Source organism: Epinephelus moara, chromosome 11 (genome assembly GCF_006386435.1).
Source record: "Epinephelus moara isolate mb chromosome 11, YSFRI_EMoa_1.0, whole genome shotgun sequence".
NCBI classification, from domain to species: Eukaryota; Metazoa; Chordata; class Actinopteri; order Perciformes; family Serranidae; genus Epinephelus; species Epinephelus moara.
The window spans coordinates 3,169,657-3,185,804 of record NC_065516.1 but is presented as its reverse complement, the minus strand read 5'-3'; the positions used below and the strand labels follow the sequence as shown (position 1 = coordinate 3,185,804).

The window sequence follows — 16,148 nt, the reverse complement described above, 5'->3', positions numbered from 1 at the left end:
GCCTCATTTTTGCTGTGGTATCATGATACTACTCAGAACCGTGATACTTTCACTGGTATCGTACCGTGGGTCCCAATTTTGGTACTGTGACACCACTAGATTCCATTAGGAGTTGCGCAGTGAAGCGGCTCTGGTGCCGCTTAAAAAAGTGTTCCCCCACTTCTAATTTTACAAATTAAGCATAGTACAGCGGGATCCCCCAACCATCGCTTATATTTATAGTTTTTTCGGTCTTAAATTCCATTCAAGGTGGCATTAAAAAGGTCTTAAAAAGTCTTAAATTTAACTTACTGAAACCTGCAGATACCCTGTTTCAGTTGCTCCACGCAACAAAGCTCTCAATCAGTCCTCTGCACTCCTCCTCGTTATCATTGCTGATGTATCCGACTATGGAAGAGTCGTCAGAAAATGTTTGGAGGTGGCAGGAACCAGAATTGAATCGGAAATCAGAGGTGTAGGGGTGAAGAAGAATGGTGCCAGAATAGTTCACTGGAGCACCCCGGTGTTACTTGACACCACCTCAGATACGCAGCCATCCACCCTGATGTACTGCGGCCGGCCCGTGAGGTAATCCAAAATCCAGGCAGTGATGTCTGGGTGAAGTTGCATATCCAGCAGCTTGTCTCTCAAGAGGCTGGGTTGAATGCTGGTGAGGGCACTTGGGAAGTCAAAGAAAATGACTCTCACAGTGCTTCCAGCACTCTCCAAGTGAGACAGAGCCTTATGAGTGAGGAAAATGATGGCATCCTCCACACCAATGTGCTGCTGGTAAGCAAACTGTAGGGGGTCCAGGAAAGCAGAGAGCAGTGGCCTCAGGTGCTGGAGAACGAGCCTCTCAAATGTCTTCATGACGTGACGTTAGCGCCACCGGCCTGTAGTCATTGAGATGGTGGAAGGTTGGAAAGATGGGAGATTAAAAAAAAAAGGTAAACAAAGGAGGAATTGAGAAGAGAAAGTATTAAGGAAAGAAAGTAGGAAACAAGGGAAGAAAAAGGAGAGGAGAGAGAACTGAATGAAAAAAGAAGGTGGGTAACATGGAGAGAAGGAAAGAAGAAAACTTATTAGGTAGGAAACAAAGAAAGAATGGAGAGAGAAGACAAGGAGGGTAGGCATGAACGAAAGAAGAGGAAAAAAGGGTTGAAAAAGACAAACAAGGGGTGAAAAAAGGAAGGATGGGAAAAGGGAAGGAAAGAAAGTAGAAACAAAATAAAGAGGAGAGGAGACAGGGAGAGAAGAAAGAAAGGAATCAAAGTATGTAGGAAACAACAAGACTAAGGGGGAAACGAGGGGAGACAGAATGAAGGGAGGGAGGAGAGAGGGAAGGATGGAAATAAAGAAAGTAAAAAGGAAACAAGGAAAGAAAGAAGGAGGTAACAAGTGAAGAGGAAAGGGAAGAAAAAAGGATGCTGAAAGGAAGAGAAGAATAAGTTGAATGGAGAGAATTATTTATATTATTTAAAATATAAAGACAGAGAAGGAAAAAGGAAAACGGAGAAGTAGAAGCAGAGAAAGGTCATATCTGATAAATAAATGTGATTATAATAATCTAAGAGACAAAGGTGTGATGTATGTCAGCTGAGGACAGACCCTGTTGTCCTGCTACTGTCCACTTCACAGTCCTCTTAGTTTTATTGATGAACTCAGTTCCTCCAGAGGGATCAGGGGAGCACGGCTCATCTCCTGCCCAGGGTCAGTGCACCTCTCATGGGCCGGGACTCTCCACCTCTCTGTCTAAACCCTCCACAGATTCACAGGTAATGAACTGAGACTGCTGGGAAACAGGCGCTGAGTGCGTGTGTGTGTGTGTGTGTGTGTGTGTGTGTGTGTGTGCGCTTGTGCGCATGTTTGTAAACACTCACACACACACACACACCAGGGAGCTGTCCAATACCATTAAACTGTGATGGTGTTGAATGAGCTCCCCAAGAAACATTCAGTCTATCTACACTGTATAGCCAAAAGTATGTAGACACCACTGTCCACCCACCTATCTACCATTCTTCTCTCAATTATCATAGTATGTCAGATAAGTTAAAAACTAATAAAAGTGTAAAATAGTGTCTTTTACCTACCCTGTATCTACCTGTACAAACCAGTCTCACTCCTAACTGGTAAAATACTGACGTTTGATCAGTGGCCCTCAGCAACAGATCCTGACACACAGAAGCGCCCTTTAGTGGCAGTATGAGACACACTGGGTGGTGGTGGTGACTCTCAGAGCAACTACCGTACAATAAAGAGCAGCGGACTTTCACCTGGAGCCTGCTGTTCGTTTCCCTTGTGAAATCAGAAGTCAGTTGAGTTATTTTAATAAACAACATTGTGTTCTAGTATGTGTATCATGCTACGCTAGTGACATATGTCACATGACCGTTACATGACGTTATTTATTTTAAGCCGAAGCATGATGGTTTTTTTTTTTTTTACCAAACCATGTGCTTTAGTTGCCTAAAAAGAAGGAAGTAAACCTAAAAACAAAATGTTTTGTTCTGTGTTGATAGTTTATTTTGAGAAGAGACTGTATGCATTTAGCAATCAGTGAGCATCCAAAACTGATGCTAAAGGCATACAGGAGTGAGAAGTGAGAATGTGTTGACTTACCTATGTACCACCTTCTTTCCTTCCTTCCCTTCTTATTTCAGTAGTTAGAGGGTAAGTTAAAATGATAATAAAAGTGTAAAAATGAATATCTTCAGTACCTACATACCTATTTACTCATTAATCAAATATATAATATCAACCTGATTAACCAACCAACAAACCACTTTTCCATCAATCTACAGACACACCTGCCTATCTAACCTTACAGCCTAACTATCTACCTACCACCTGCCTACCTTGCTAACCAACCAACAAACCAACCACCTACTGATCCAACCACCTGCCTACTGTCCCACTAAACCAACCAACCACCCACCTCTACCAATTGAACCACCTACCTACCTTTCCACTAAACCAACCAATAAAACCAAAACACCTACCTACCTACCTACCTACCTACCTACCTACCTACCTACCCTTACCAAACCAATAGCTACCAATATATACCTACTTACCATCCGTCCTTCCTCTCCCACAGTCCATGTCTTTTGTTTGATGGCTGAATAAATAAAAGCACTGTGTTGACTGAAACATCTCTACAGACAGCATTAAAATGGAGAGACATTTCTTGAAAGGAATGGTCGAGAACATGAAAAGCATGAGAACTTATGTGGATATAAACCCTCTGTGTGTGTGTGTGTTTATTAAAAGTTATTTCCAGGATAATAAACAAGACAGAGATGATAGAAATCTCTCTCTCTGTCTGTCGCTGCATAAAACATCAGATTTATTCCGTCAACCTGATTAACTTTTAATGTGTTATTGTCTTTGTGTTTTACTCCCTGCTGCACTTTCCCCCTTTCCCCTCCTCGTCTTGATCTTTCTTCTTATTTTTCCTTTCTGCTTTTTTTCATATTTCCTCTCTCTATCTGTAGAATTGTTCCATTTTCCCTCCCTTTCTATTTCGCATATCTGCACTCTCTGTCTTACTTTTTAATCTCCCTTCTATGCATCTCTGCTGCTGATGTGTTGATCGGTCGACTGGTTTCAATATGTTTTATTCTACTGTAAAAAAAAAAAAGTACACATAGGACTCATAGGTATTTCCAAAACAGCTGAGCCGAAGTAACCTCCAGACCCCTAAATCAGTCTGTAACATGTTTAATAAAGGGAAATTATAACATTTTCCTTGGTCTAAAATATTCAGATTTATCATTTATTGTCTTTGTTTTTTTTTAAATCCTACATTTATGCGTCAGACAGTAGAATAAAAATGTTTATGTGATTGTTTTTGAATGTTTTAAACAGCTAATAAAACTTCAAATTCAAACTTCTGAGGATGAAATATCTGTGTAAATATGTGTGACTGCACATTAAATAAAATAAAGTTACTTGTAAGGTACTCAAACACTTGAGTTTTGAGCGACAAATACAGAAGACATGACCTTTGTATCCTCAATGGTAGCTAAAACCCAGCACAGAATACAGACAATGCACAACTGAGAACACGACTAAACAAAGCAACAGAGCAGCATTCAGTTCAATTTGGGCATTTAAAAAAAAAACATAAGTATAAACACAAGAAAATAAATATTTAAACAAAAAATACATGTATGAAAACAAAAATAGTATGACAAATAAAATAATTAATACTAAAGCAAACAAAATAAAAAATGTTATAAAACAATGTATGAAAACAAAAATAAAAGAATTAAATACAATAAATAAAAGTATGAAAACAAAAAAAGGCTTTATAATTGCCTCTTTTAGGATCTCTAAATTCAATTCAAGTCTCCTTTTTTATGATACAAAGATGGAAAGTCACAAGAAGTAAATACTTCCACTTTCACCTTTGTACTTTGACTATTCAAGCAACTGTTTTTTGTGCCTAGCTGTTGACATCTTTTATTCATGTGAAAGCAGTTGTACCACAGTATACTGTAAAACTAATTCATTACATTTTAAAGCCCTTTATCGAAATGCACTTAAAGTATCTATCTATCCATATATATATATATATACATATATATATATATATATGTATATATAATTGGAATGTTATTCTTGATGCATTTATGTAAGCTGCATTTTAATGTTGTAATGGTAGGGTTACTTTTAACTATTTAATATACTGTTATGTAGTGTAATTTTTAAGAATGCATTCGACTTTTAAACTGATCATATGTTTTACAGGTAAAATCTTGACCTGAAAATAACTTAAGCTGTTAAATGAATGTAGTGCAGTAAAACAGTACAGTATTAACTCAGAAAATGGAAAACAGAAATACTCAGGTAAAGTACAAATACCCCAGAGTTGTACTTGCACAGTACTTGAGTAAATGTACTTAGTCCACAACTGACACCTAGATCAGCTTTTAAAGCTAACCAATGTTAATTATTGTCCTTGTGTGTGTTTGTGTTCTCAGCCCCTCAGTAAGTATCCTCCCCTCTACAATGACATCTCCTTCTGGCTGCCGGACAGCAGAGAGAGGGAGGACGGGGAAGAGGCCTTCACGGAGAATGACTTCTACGATCTGGTGCGCTCCATCGGAGGAGACCTAGTGGAGAAAGTGTCACTGGTGGACCAGTTCACACACCCAAAGTAGGAAAACACACAGACACACACACACACACGCAGTGCATTGACTCATGTGCATTACCATAATCACTCCAAGCTCCAAGTCATAACTGTTAAATTGAATGGTTTACGTCACAAAGAAAGAAGTATGTCCCCATAATGCAACCGTGTGAACAGATTTTTGTCTAAGCGGTAACCTCTGAGGTTGAAAAATGAAGCCAACACTGAAGTGCTAAAAACTGCAGTTCTTCTAATGTCCACTTGAGGCAGGCTCCAAGAGCGAGTCAATCCCTATAGACACCCATGTTAAAATGCCCAAATTTACAGCAGAAATAAACAAGTTTACAGCCTGATACGAAAAACAGTTTTGGTCTCTAAAGCTGATTTCAACATCCATGACAACTGTACAGGGGCTGAATTTTTATGTAACTCACCTTTTGACATTTCATTAAGGCTTAAAGTTACGCATAATTAATGGTGTGGCTGCTCTGAGTGACAGGTTGGTGTTTTCAAGTCACTACCATGGCGACACTTGTTTGGTAATATGACAGTGGCATATATATACATATATACTATTTCAGTGTGTTTTCAGTTCATGAAAATTAATTGGAGGAGTTTGGTCACCTAAAAAAATCATGTTGAGTGTTTGATTGGACTAAAGGACCCTCTAAGGAGTTTGATGTTTTTCCAGTACATTTTGTTTTAATGCTTTTAAGCCTGTTTTTCGCTAGCAAAAATCAGTATTAGGATGATCACAGATAACAATAGACTGTAAATACACAATGCTAATCAAGCTAGCACATAGATATATAAGTAGAACCTAGATACTGGACCTCAAGATGGCACCTATGTATTCCAATGGAGTTGCTCGCCGGGTGCATACACCAAAAATTAATCCCCGCTTGGCTCATGGGCCTCACATTGTGATGACATCACAGATTTTTAAATCGCTTTTCTCAGCTTGAGGAAAGTTTTACAAATATAAACTTAATATGGAGCGAAATTTAATAAAGATTCTAATTGACCTTGTTTGCAGTTTGAGGGATCCTATCAGTAGTTTTACAGACTTATAATGGTGGTCAATGGGGAAAATGCTTTTTGGGCTACGGGGGATTATTTCACTAGATACCGCAAGTGGCCACTGGGAAAAATTGGAAGCAATGCTGATCAGTGTTCCTGGGGGCCTGACTTAGCAGCTAGCGTAAGGGTTATTTCCTCTCTTGTCAAAATATATTCACTTTTGGCTAAAAAAACCCCACGATGTTGACGTCCAAATGCCAAACTCAAGGCTCCAAATCAGGAGTCCACAAACCAGTGGGTGACATCTCGGTGGCTACATTCATTATTTTAAACAGTCTATGTTCACGTTTCCACAATGTCATTAACACAGTAATATACTCATAGACATAGTCATTAATGTTTATACAGTATTACATACAAAGGGACAAGAGAACATTAGACAGGAAGACAGAAAGGTAAAAGGAAATGGGAAAGGATGGTAATGCTTTGATATGGCAGACAGCGTTTGTGTCGTAGGATGATCATAAATGCAGTTTAAAATCATAAAGGCAGGAGGGAGTAATAACAGAGAGAGTAAAGAAAGGAAGAAAGTAAAGACTGAAAACAAAACAATAATGGCAAATGAACATAAGGAAACAAAAAACAGAGGAGAGAAAGAGGAAAAGTGAAATATACAAAGTAGAGAGAACAGAGGGGTAAAGGTCACTCTGTCTGTTCTGCTGCTGATGGCAGACGACTGATGGCGATGTCATCAGTATTAATTAACAAACACACACAACACACACACACACTCTTTGTTCACCGAAAAGTGCCTGTTTACTCTAAATGGCAATGAGACACAATAAGACTCTCTCTCTCTCTCACACACACACACACACACACACACACAGCTGTCCTTGGAGTACACCTCTGAGCCCGGTGTTGACATCTCATTTTTTAAGAAGTGCGTGTGTGTGTGTGTGTAGGGGGGGGGGGTATAAAGGGCAGCAGTGGGAGGTTGGTACCTTATGGCTGAGAAGTCCTTTTTCACATTACCGTGACACACACACACACACACACACACTTCTCCGACCTTGCATTAGTGAGTGTGTGTGTGTGTGTGTGTGTGTGTAGTGAGGGCCCTGCAGTGCGTAAAAATGTCTGACACTATTCATCTTTCAGCATTTTAATGTCTTTTAAATAGCAACCTTTTTCCCCCACCGAGCTCTCACACACACACACACACACACACACACAGGTCGAACAATACATTAATATACAGTGACTTTTGGTATTAGAGCTAATGGGGAGAGAGGAGAGAGAGAGGGAGACAAAAGAAAGAGGGGTGAGACATGAGGAGATAAAGACCTAAAGGCTCAGCCACATTATCACTTAAAAAGGTCACTTCGGACCTCAAATTGTGGATTTACTTGCACCTTTATTGATCTTTGACAAACTAAGTCACGCCTTTGACCAGTTGTATTTACAGTTACAATTTGGAGAACGTCATGTTAGCTGTTGGACCAAACTATTTTCTTTGACTCTGCTTTGCAGGAGTGTAAACTGCTCTGCAAACTGGTCTGAGTCTGGTTTTCCTGGTTTGTTTGGTTTCGAGAAGTCTTATTTCTCCAGCATGCAATAATATTTTAGACCAGACTTTTCGAAATCGGGTGTCAGGACTCCCCTAAGGGACAAAAAAAGATGATTCAGTGGCGGGTTCATCTGTGTTCTTTTCTGGGTTTTTCAATTAGAAACATCCACTTTTAGCAAGAAGCAGTGAAGCAGGTTAGAGCACTGATAATAATCAGTGTTGTGCATCTTTATACAAGTTCTCTTCACATGGATTAACCCTTTGATCTGTGCAGTAGAAACAGTCCTGCAGAGCCTACATTGGTATTTTTGCATATTGTCATGCCATTTCTTGGAGTATCTTTAAATACTTCATATCCCTAAAATCTGTACGTGTCTGTACTTGTAACATAAGCTAAAAGTTAAAAAACAACAACAACAACAACAAAAAAGATGAAGTATTAAAATTATGTTATTAAAAAATGATGCAAAAATTTGACGTTTTAAATCAGATTTTTTTTTTACGATTTGAGATAGCTCATTTTTATAAACAGGGCAAAAAGGCGTTCATTTGTTCCTCTGGCACCACCACGTGTTTGTGCATGTTACCACACGTAACGTAGCGCATGACGTCAGTACAAGCGTATAACATGACACAGAAGACAGAAGCCTTGGCTTTCCGCTGCAAAAACAATGATTCATAATTTCATCATCATTATTATTATAAATTATTATATTATTAACTTTATTTCAGACTCACAAGAGGCTTCATAGCAAACAGAAAGCAGATTATTATGCTGTTCTCTGACTCATCCAAGCAACACATAAAATTGTTCATCAGATGTCTGAGAAGTGCCTCAGATGTGGGAACACCAGAGGACACAAACAGTTGACTGGTATTATTTGCCATCTGGGAACCTTAAGTAGCAACTTGATCACATCACTATAAGCCACTGTGAGCTTCTGCATAATGCTTTTCTTGTAGTTTCACAAAAGGTATTTGATTTCCTTGCATGTCTATCCTCTCTACTTCTCACTATCAATATATTTATTTTTTTTGACATTTTATTTAATGTCGTAATCTTTGCCGTACTGTGAGCACACATTCAGTAGCTACTTTACAGCACTTTTTTTTTGTTTTATTTCAGATCGATATATAAAGGATAGGATAGGATTATGCAAACAACAATCTCCTGCAGCCATTACAGGGAAATACTGCAGAAATTCCAAAGTAATTATGGCAAAATACTATGTTTGCACCGTATGTAAGGTAAGGTAATGTCAGGTCATGATTTGATGAAACCTGTGTCAGGTCACGTGGGAGAATGTTTTTAGAAAAGTATTTAAAAAAAAAAAAAAGAAATTAATTATTTAACTGGATAAGAATAAAATAAATCTTCTACACAAAACGATGTTGATTTTTTGGATGTTTCATACATTTTGTGCCTTTTTCTTCTCACTGTGTGATTGCTGTTATGACCTACGTCTACAAACCAACCAATAGAAATGCAGCATGAAATGATGCACTGGCGTTAAACCCAAACAAACCGATGGATGGCAGCCTGCCATGGAGGCAAAACACACTAAAAGAAATACGTGGGAGTAAAAGCTTGTGGAGTTGTGGCAGCAGAAGCCTTGCCTGTATGATGTGTCCTCCAGCTCTCACCATGATCGTGTAACGAGGGACGAAGCATGGAAGGAAACAGTTGCAGAGTTGCAGCTGTGTGAGCAACCCAGCAGCTAGCAAACACATACACAGACACACTGCAGTATATAGTGCCCACAAAACTTTGGGTTATTTAATAATGTGGCCCTCTATGTTGTGCTTCACAGTTGGAGAAGTAATAACCTGTGCAGCATCCTCAGTAGAGGAAACTATTGCATAGCACGTCGTAGCCTGTGATTTAGTAGGTGCTGTCATCGTACAGTCTGTTTACATCAAACTTGATGTCGTACCCAAGTTTATCAGATCCATGACACACAGTGTAGCTGCACTTAACTTACAAGATTGCTAAAATCTCTCAGTCTTTAGGAGGCTTAATGGGAGGAAAACTCGTTGGACTTTTCCCTGTCCACACGTTGTATGATGTAGTGTCACACTTTTTGTCTCAACATCACACCTCCCCGTGCAAAAATGAGCTCCATAAAGATATGGCTTCCCAGTTTGGTGTGGAAGAACTTGACCTCCACCCAGTCAACACCTTTGGGATGCACTAGACCTCATCAGTGTTTGACCTCACCGATGCTCTGCTCTCTGAATGAGTTAAAATGTCTGCAGCAGGTTGTGGAGGTCGTTAGAGCAGCAGATTAATGAACATGGTGTCACAATCACATGTTGGTGTATGTCCAAGTGTCCACATACTTTTGTCCTCAATCAAAGTTCTGAGGTCTTAAATTAGTGCTGCGCAAAATACCTGCAATGCACCTTTTTTCTCCCAAAACCTCCCCCTGTCTGTCTCCCCCTTTGTCACTTCCTCTTCTGATGCTCCTCAAACTCTCCTTACACACACACACCTCTCACACATCCATTGTTTTCATCACAGCTTAATGATAATAATGGAGAGAGAGAAAGAGAGAGAGAGAGAGAGAGAGAGAGAAAGAGAGTTAATTACAGTTATCAGTTCTTAAATTAGTGGCGCATAAAATACCTGCATTGCACCTTTTTCCTCCCAAATCTCCCTCAATCCCTCCCCCTCTCTGTCTCTTTGTCTCTCTGTTTTACACACACGTTTCCTCTCTAGGTTCACACACACACACACACACACACACACACACACACATAGCTACACACACAGATTCTGTCTCTTTATGTACACACTTTATCATTCTTCTTCCTGTCTCAAACACACACTGTAAATCTCCCTACTTCAGAACAAGATGCAAGAGCTCTTGCATTTCTGTTATTCTATATTTTTGTTCCTGTCAACAAATCTCAAACCAACAGTGAGAGTACTATTAGGAAAAGTTTTCAGTAGCATTTAATCAAATATGAATCTTACTGAATCTGTTCAGGTTGTTTGTTTGGTGGGAAATTATAACATCTCTCAGTAAAGATGAATATGTTTTCATTTCCCTCAGTATCAAAAAACCCACAGAGATTCTACTGTGCTAGAGGGGTGTTAGAGCTCGGACATGTGCTGCTTTTTGTGACCTCAAATCCATTGTTTCCAATGTAGATATGCAGAAGGTGCACTCAAAAGCGGCAGCGCCCTGACATGAACAAAGTCTGAGTTTTGAGGCACAGCAATGTGCATTGCTTGTCTTGCGATGAGAAACAGCCAATCACAGTAGTCCGATATCTTCCCTTTCTTCTATAAATATATGGCAAATATGGAGGAGGAGTTAATCCTTTTAGCGCAGGGCTATTCAGAGCTTTACATGTGTCCCGCTGACTATACTATGACTTTATTTTAAGACACACATCAAAAAACTATGCCTCAAGATCAGCTTCAAATTCTGAATTTCTGGTAAGTAGGCTGTTATAGTCGCTTACCAATGCCAAGCGCAACCTGTCTCCACGCCCTTACAAGTTTGCACAAGGGTAGCAGCCAGCACCTGGTCTTGTGTTCTCCAGGCAGTAGACACGCCGTATGTCCTGGCCGTAAGATTTTCATCACATATTTAGTCACCGCTTCGTGACATTCGCTAACCCTCTCCTGACTCATTTTTTGTTTAAGTACAGAAGTTAAAAATAATTGGACATTCTATTCATTCTTTACCTTAACATTCAATATATACTCACTCAATAAACTTCTGATTGTTTTGCCTGAACTGAATGTTAAGGCCCAGACACAATCCGACATCAGAGAACTAGCGACAATGAAAGCTGACTGTTGCGTTGCCTCACGTCGCCTGTGTCTCGGCAAAAAAGTTGAACTTCAACACACCACAAAGACTACAGCCAACAGCCAACCAGCATGTGTGTTCTGCACATGCATGAGAGGAAATGACTCTCCGCACCAGCAGACAGAGGAAATCTGTTATTATCAGTCTAAAAGGAAAACTGGAAGACCATCTAGACACTAGTTAGCCAGTTAGCACATTAACAGCACAATCAAATGTTGAAAGAACAGAGCATATTTACTGTGTGCCAGTGAACAATGACACAAACCATCAGGAAACGTTTCTGCGAGAGAGCTCAATGACTTCAGAAAAATAATCTTACCTTATGGAACAAGTTTGTTTTGGTCTCACTCCCTCTTGACTTTAGCTGTTAGTTTACTTTCTACTTCTCATGCACTAAGCTGAACTGCCAATCAGAGTGATTTCATTGACCAATGGGCTCTGCTGTCACTGACACTGATTCAACATGATGAATCAGTCCAAAAAAATAAAGCTAACGAGGGGCAAAAGTGCGGGACGCATTACAAAAACTGGGACAACACTTACCTATGGCCCAGCGTTGGCTTGGAGTGTCAGATCCTTCAGCTTAAGGTGAAATAATTGTTGCACTGTTAGGGGTCACAGAATACAGTGTAACACCACAACCTAGTCGCCAGAAAAAATGTTGGCATTAAATGTTTCAGCAAACCACAGGTCCGTTACATTTACACATTATACATATACACAGATACATTTAAACTTAACATTACAACCATGCTTGGTTCAACGTGTGCTGAGGTTTAGGTACAAAAACCACTTAGTTATTGTTAGGAAAAAATCATGTTTGGGCTTAAAATACATATTTTGTGGTACAATTATGAGTAGTGTGTCGCTTTTCATGGCACTATCCCTGCTAGAAAATCAGCAACAAGTCACTAAATCACAACCGGTTTTGTTGTTTGTTCTGAAACTGGTCCGCAGCTTGGCATTTATGTGTCAGCAGCTTTACTGATTTTACATTTAAGATAAAATCAGGGCTAAAATCAACCCAATCCTTTTACAGTTAGGCATAAACACAGCCACTTGATGTGTCTTTGTGGAATCTTGTCATTGTTGCTTATGTCGTTATTGTGTAGTGAATATGTTTTATCTTATAACTGTGTTTTTATACTACAGTGTTCATTTTCTTAACAGAGATGTTATTCTCTGTTTCCTGTCCAGGGACTGCAGATGTAAATTAGTTCACAGCTAACTCTGATACAGCCAAGAAAGTGTGTGTTAAATGAACTAATTTTCATACAACTTCAAGTCAAGTTTATTTATATAGCACATTTCATACGACAAGCGTAAACTCAATGTGCTTAAAACTGCAAAACAGATAAAATCATACATGCCAAGAACATACTATTTCATAGGCAATACATATATAAAACATATAAGATAAAAATAAACAAGAACATTTTATACATATAAAATAGGACAATATATAAAACGTTAGAAGACAAAGCTTTAAATACAAACACTAGACCTGATTAAAAGCTTGTGAAAAAAAGATATGTTTTTAGTTTGCTTTTAAAAGAAGATATTGTTGCAGCAGACCTGAGATCATGTGGTAAAGAATTCCAGAGAGTAGGTCTGTAATGACTGAAGGCTCTAATGAGGAAACCTTTACTTTATGATCTCAGGGGTCTTTCCGGTATATATTCAGTGAGCATGTCAGAGATGTAAGATGGTGCTAGGCCATTCATGGCTATAAAAACAATAAGTAAAATTTTAAAATCAATTCTTTGTTTTATAGGAAGCCAGTGAAGAGAAGCCGGAATAGGAGAGATGTGTTCATATCTTTTGGTTCTGGTTAGTGCTCTGGCTGCAGTGTTCTGAATAAGTCTAAGTTTAGTGAGTGATTGCTTTGCTAGTGAAGCAAAAAGTGCATTACAATAATCAAGCCGACTGGAAACAAATGCATGAACCAACTTTTCAGAATCTGAGAGTGTAAGGAAGGATCTCACTTTAGAAATATTTCTAAGATGATAAAAAGCAGTTTTGGAGACAACAAAGTGCTAATTTGGTGTCTAAGAGCCTTTGGACCTTGTCACATTGGACAGCTTGTCACATTGAACATGATAGAAGGTAGACACATATATAAGCACCCTTGTTGTGAGTTTTGTCCAACAAACATTTGATGTTGCAGTTGTTTGGTTGACTTAATGAAGTTTTTCCACACTTTGGGACACTGTTCATATTGCTGAATTATGCTACACAGAAAAAGTAAAAAACATCCATTTGGATCAGATGTTGATCAGATAGAGAACTCAGATTTGTTTTATTATTTCCCCAACGTTTAGCAATTAAATGAGCTTTTATTCATTTTTAGAAGACAAACAGAACATTTATTCCCTGTTGACTTCTTCACCCTTTACACAACACCATCTCTCTCTCTCTCTCTCTCTCTCGCTCTCTCTCTCTCTCTCTCTCTCTCTCTCTCTCTCTCTTTAATCTGTCTGTTGTGATTGATCGTTGCTCTCCATCTGCTGTCATTAGTCAGCATATTAAATGTTGCTAACAGCATTGACTAGATCCAAAAGGCTGACGAGAAAGCTGCGACTGTTTGAAACAGAAACTAGCGGTCAGACGGGACTAACACAGGCACTCACTTCAATATCTGTATCATCTTAAACCAATCATCTTTTAAAAACTGGTGTTATTGATTGACCAGCTGATGGACAATAAAGTTTATTTTGAATCTGAGCGGAGAGGTTTGACGCTCCCCCCAGAGGAGCTTTAACTTTACTGGCTTTATTTTTTACAAGAGCAGTAGACATTTATCAGAATGGAGTATAAACCCACCCAAACACAGTTTACACTCTTTTATTTTTTACAGTTTATGATATGATATGTTGGATAAGGTATTATAAAAATCCATATTAAACAACTTTTTAAAATGAAATTTTTTATTCTTTGTATTTGTGCATGCAAACATCTTTATGGCCCCTTTCATTTTATTTTTCTAAATGATTTTATGCATGTTTTGTGTTAAATACAAATATTTAAAGTTAATGTTTATACCTGCCTCTTACAACAGGTGCCATTCACAAAAAGACATTACCACGTGTAAATAAAACTTTGTTTTGACTCATAAAATGAAGAAACAATGGAGCAGAGAGAAATAAAATAACCTGCTTTATCAACAGGGTTTGATAAATGTTCATTTCATCATGCGTTAGTACAACTATTGCTGTCAGCTGATGGGCAGTTGCAATGGTTACTCCTTGTTTAAAGTAATTTCTGGTGTACATCAGTGGATTGCAGCAAATAGTCCCTGAGGAAAACAAAACTAAAGTTCTGAATGTTTATGTACATGGTAAATTGTTCAGTAAACCCTTCATCTTTAATGCCACTGATAGCAGTTTACAGCAAGAAAATTTCCATTATTACATTAAAAAAGTGTTGTTTTATTATTGATCTTTTCTTTTAAATGGAATTAAAAGCACTCTTATGATAACAACGTTTTTTGATCCAAAAACTAGTGTGACAAAAAGGTGTTGTTTTATAATCGGGGTTATCATACATTTAATACGATATAACTTTATCCAAAGGGAAATTGCTTTGCAGCAGTTGCAATACAAAATGGGATGAGTGTAAACATCTATAAAAACAACACAGACCATTACAAGTTGAAAGCGTTGACGTTATTCATCTACAACCAAAATCTACCAGTCCAGGCACTTCTTTGGCAACACTGTTGCCTCCTATTTCTCAATTGTGAAAACATTTTGGGGACATGGTTCAATTGCTTAGTTAAAAATATCGTGATAGTTTGGTGATGTTTGGACAAACTGTTACTGATGTATGGCCAAATTTTGCACCAGGTCAACGCACACTTTTGGAACTGCTAGCGTCCTCTATAGAGCCATTTCAAAATGATTTTACACACAAGGTTCAACATTGTTATAAAACATATCCTGTGAATTTTGTAATGATTAGACAAACAATATCTGATTTGTAATTGGATTTATGTTATGCCACATCAGGGTTTTTGTTTTTTTTTTCTTTTTTCTTTTTTGCATTTATAGTGCCCCCTAGAGATGGATGTGAATGAAACTCTCAGGGTATGTTTCAGGTACTTATGTGGACATTTTCTACATGTTTTGTGATGATTGGCCCCACAGTTGTGGAGCTAGATATATCATGTGCACTCCTGATTGATTGATTTCAAAATAAATAAACACACTTTGCTCGACATTATAAACATATCCTGCAAGTTTTGTGATGATTGGACAAACAATTTCCATTTCATAGTCCAATTTGTGTTATCCAGTGCCTATTTTTTGCATTTGTAGTGTCCCCTAGTGGTAGATTTAAATGAAACTTTCAGGATATTTTTCAGGTACTCATGTCAACATATCCTGTTTGTGATGATTGGTGCATCAGTTATGGAGTTAGGTCTATGTATGCGCTAAGCCCTGCCCCAAGTTCATTTGTCAATATCTTCAAAACACGATGAGATATCAACAAGCTTTTGATAACTTTTGACAAAGTTTGTCCAATAACGTTCCACAGACAAATTGGCACAAGTCGGACCAACGGTGTAGAAGGTGATGTGAAAAATCTGCTTTTCAAAAAAAATTTAAAATGGTGG

At 38.4% G+C, this 16,148-nt stretch overlaps 2 protein-coding genes across 3 annotated transcripts in view; one reads left to right on the top strand and one right to left on the bottom strand.

Annotated features, from left to right (window-relative positions):
• fars2 (phenylalanyl-tRNA synthetase 2, mitochondrial) overlaps positions 1-15,694 on the top strand; it is a 223,771-nt gene extending 208,077 nt beyond the window's left edge. The window contains exons 10-11 of one of the 2 annotated variants that reach the window (XM_050056506.1): positions 4,968-5,143; positions 15,583-15,694. In XM_050056506.1, the coding sequence (XP_049912463.1) occupies positions 4,968-5,143; positions 15,583-15,592 (186 nt within the window). In that variant the 3' untranslated portion in view covers positions 15,593-15,694. The remainder of the gene's footprint in view (positions 1-4,967; positions 5,144-15,582) is intronic. The other variant, XM_050056505.1, reaches the window with a different exon arrangement.
• The window catches only part of nrn1a (neuritin 1a), a 544,743-nt gene that overhangs the window by 526,680 nt on the left and 1,915 nt on the right, over positions 1-16,148 (bottom strand). The gene's annotated exons all lie outside the window — the stretch shown is intronic.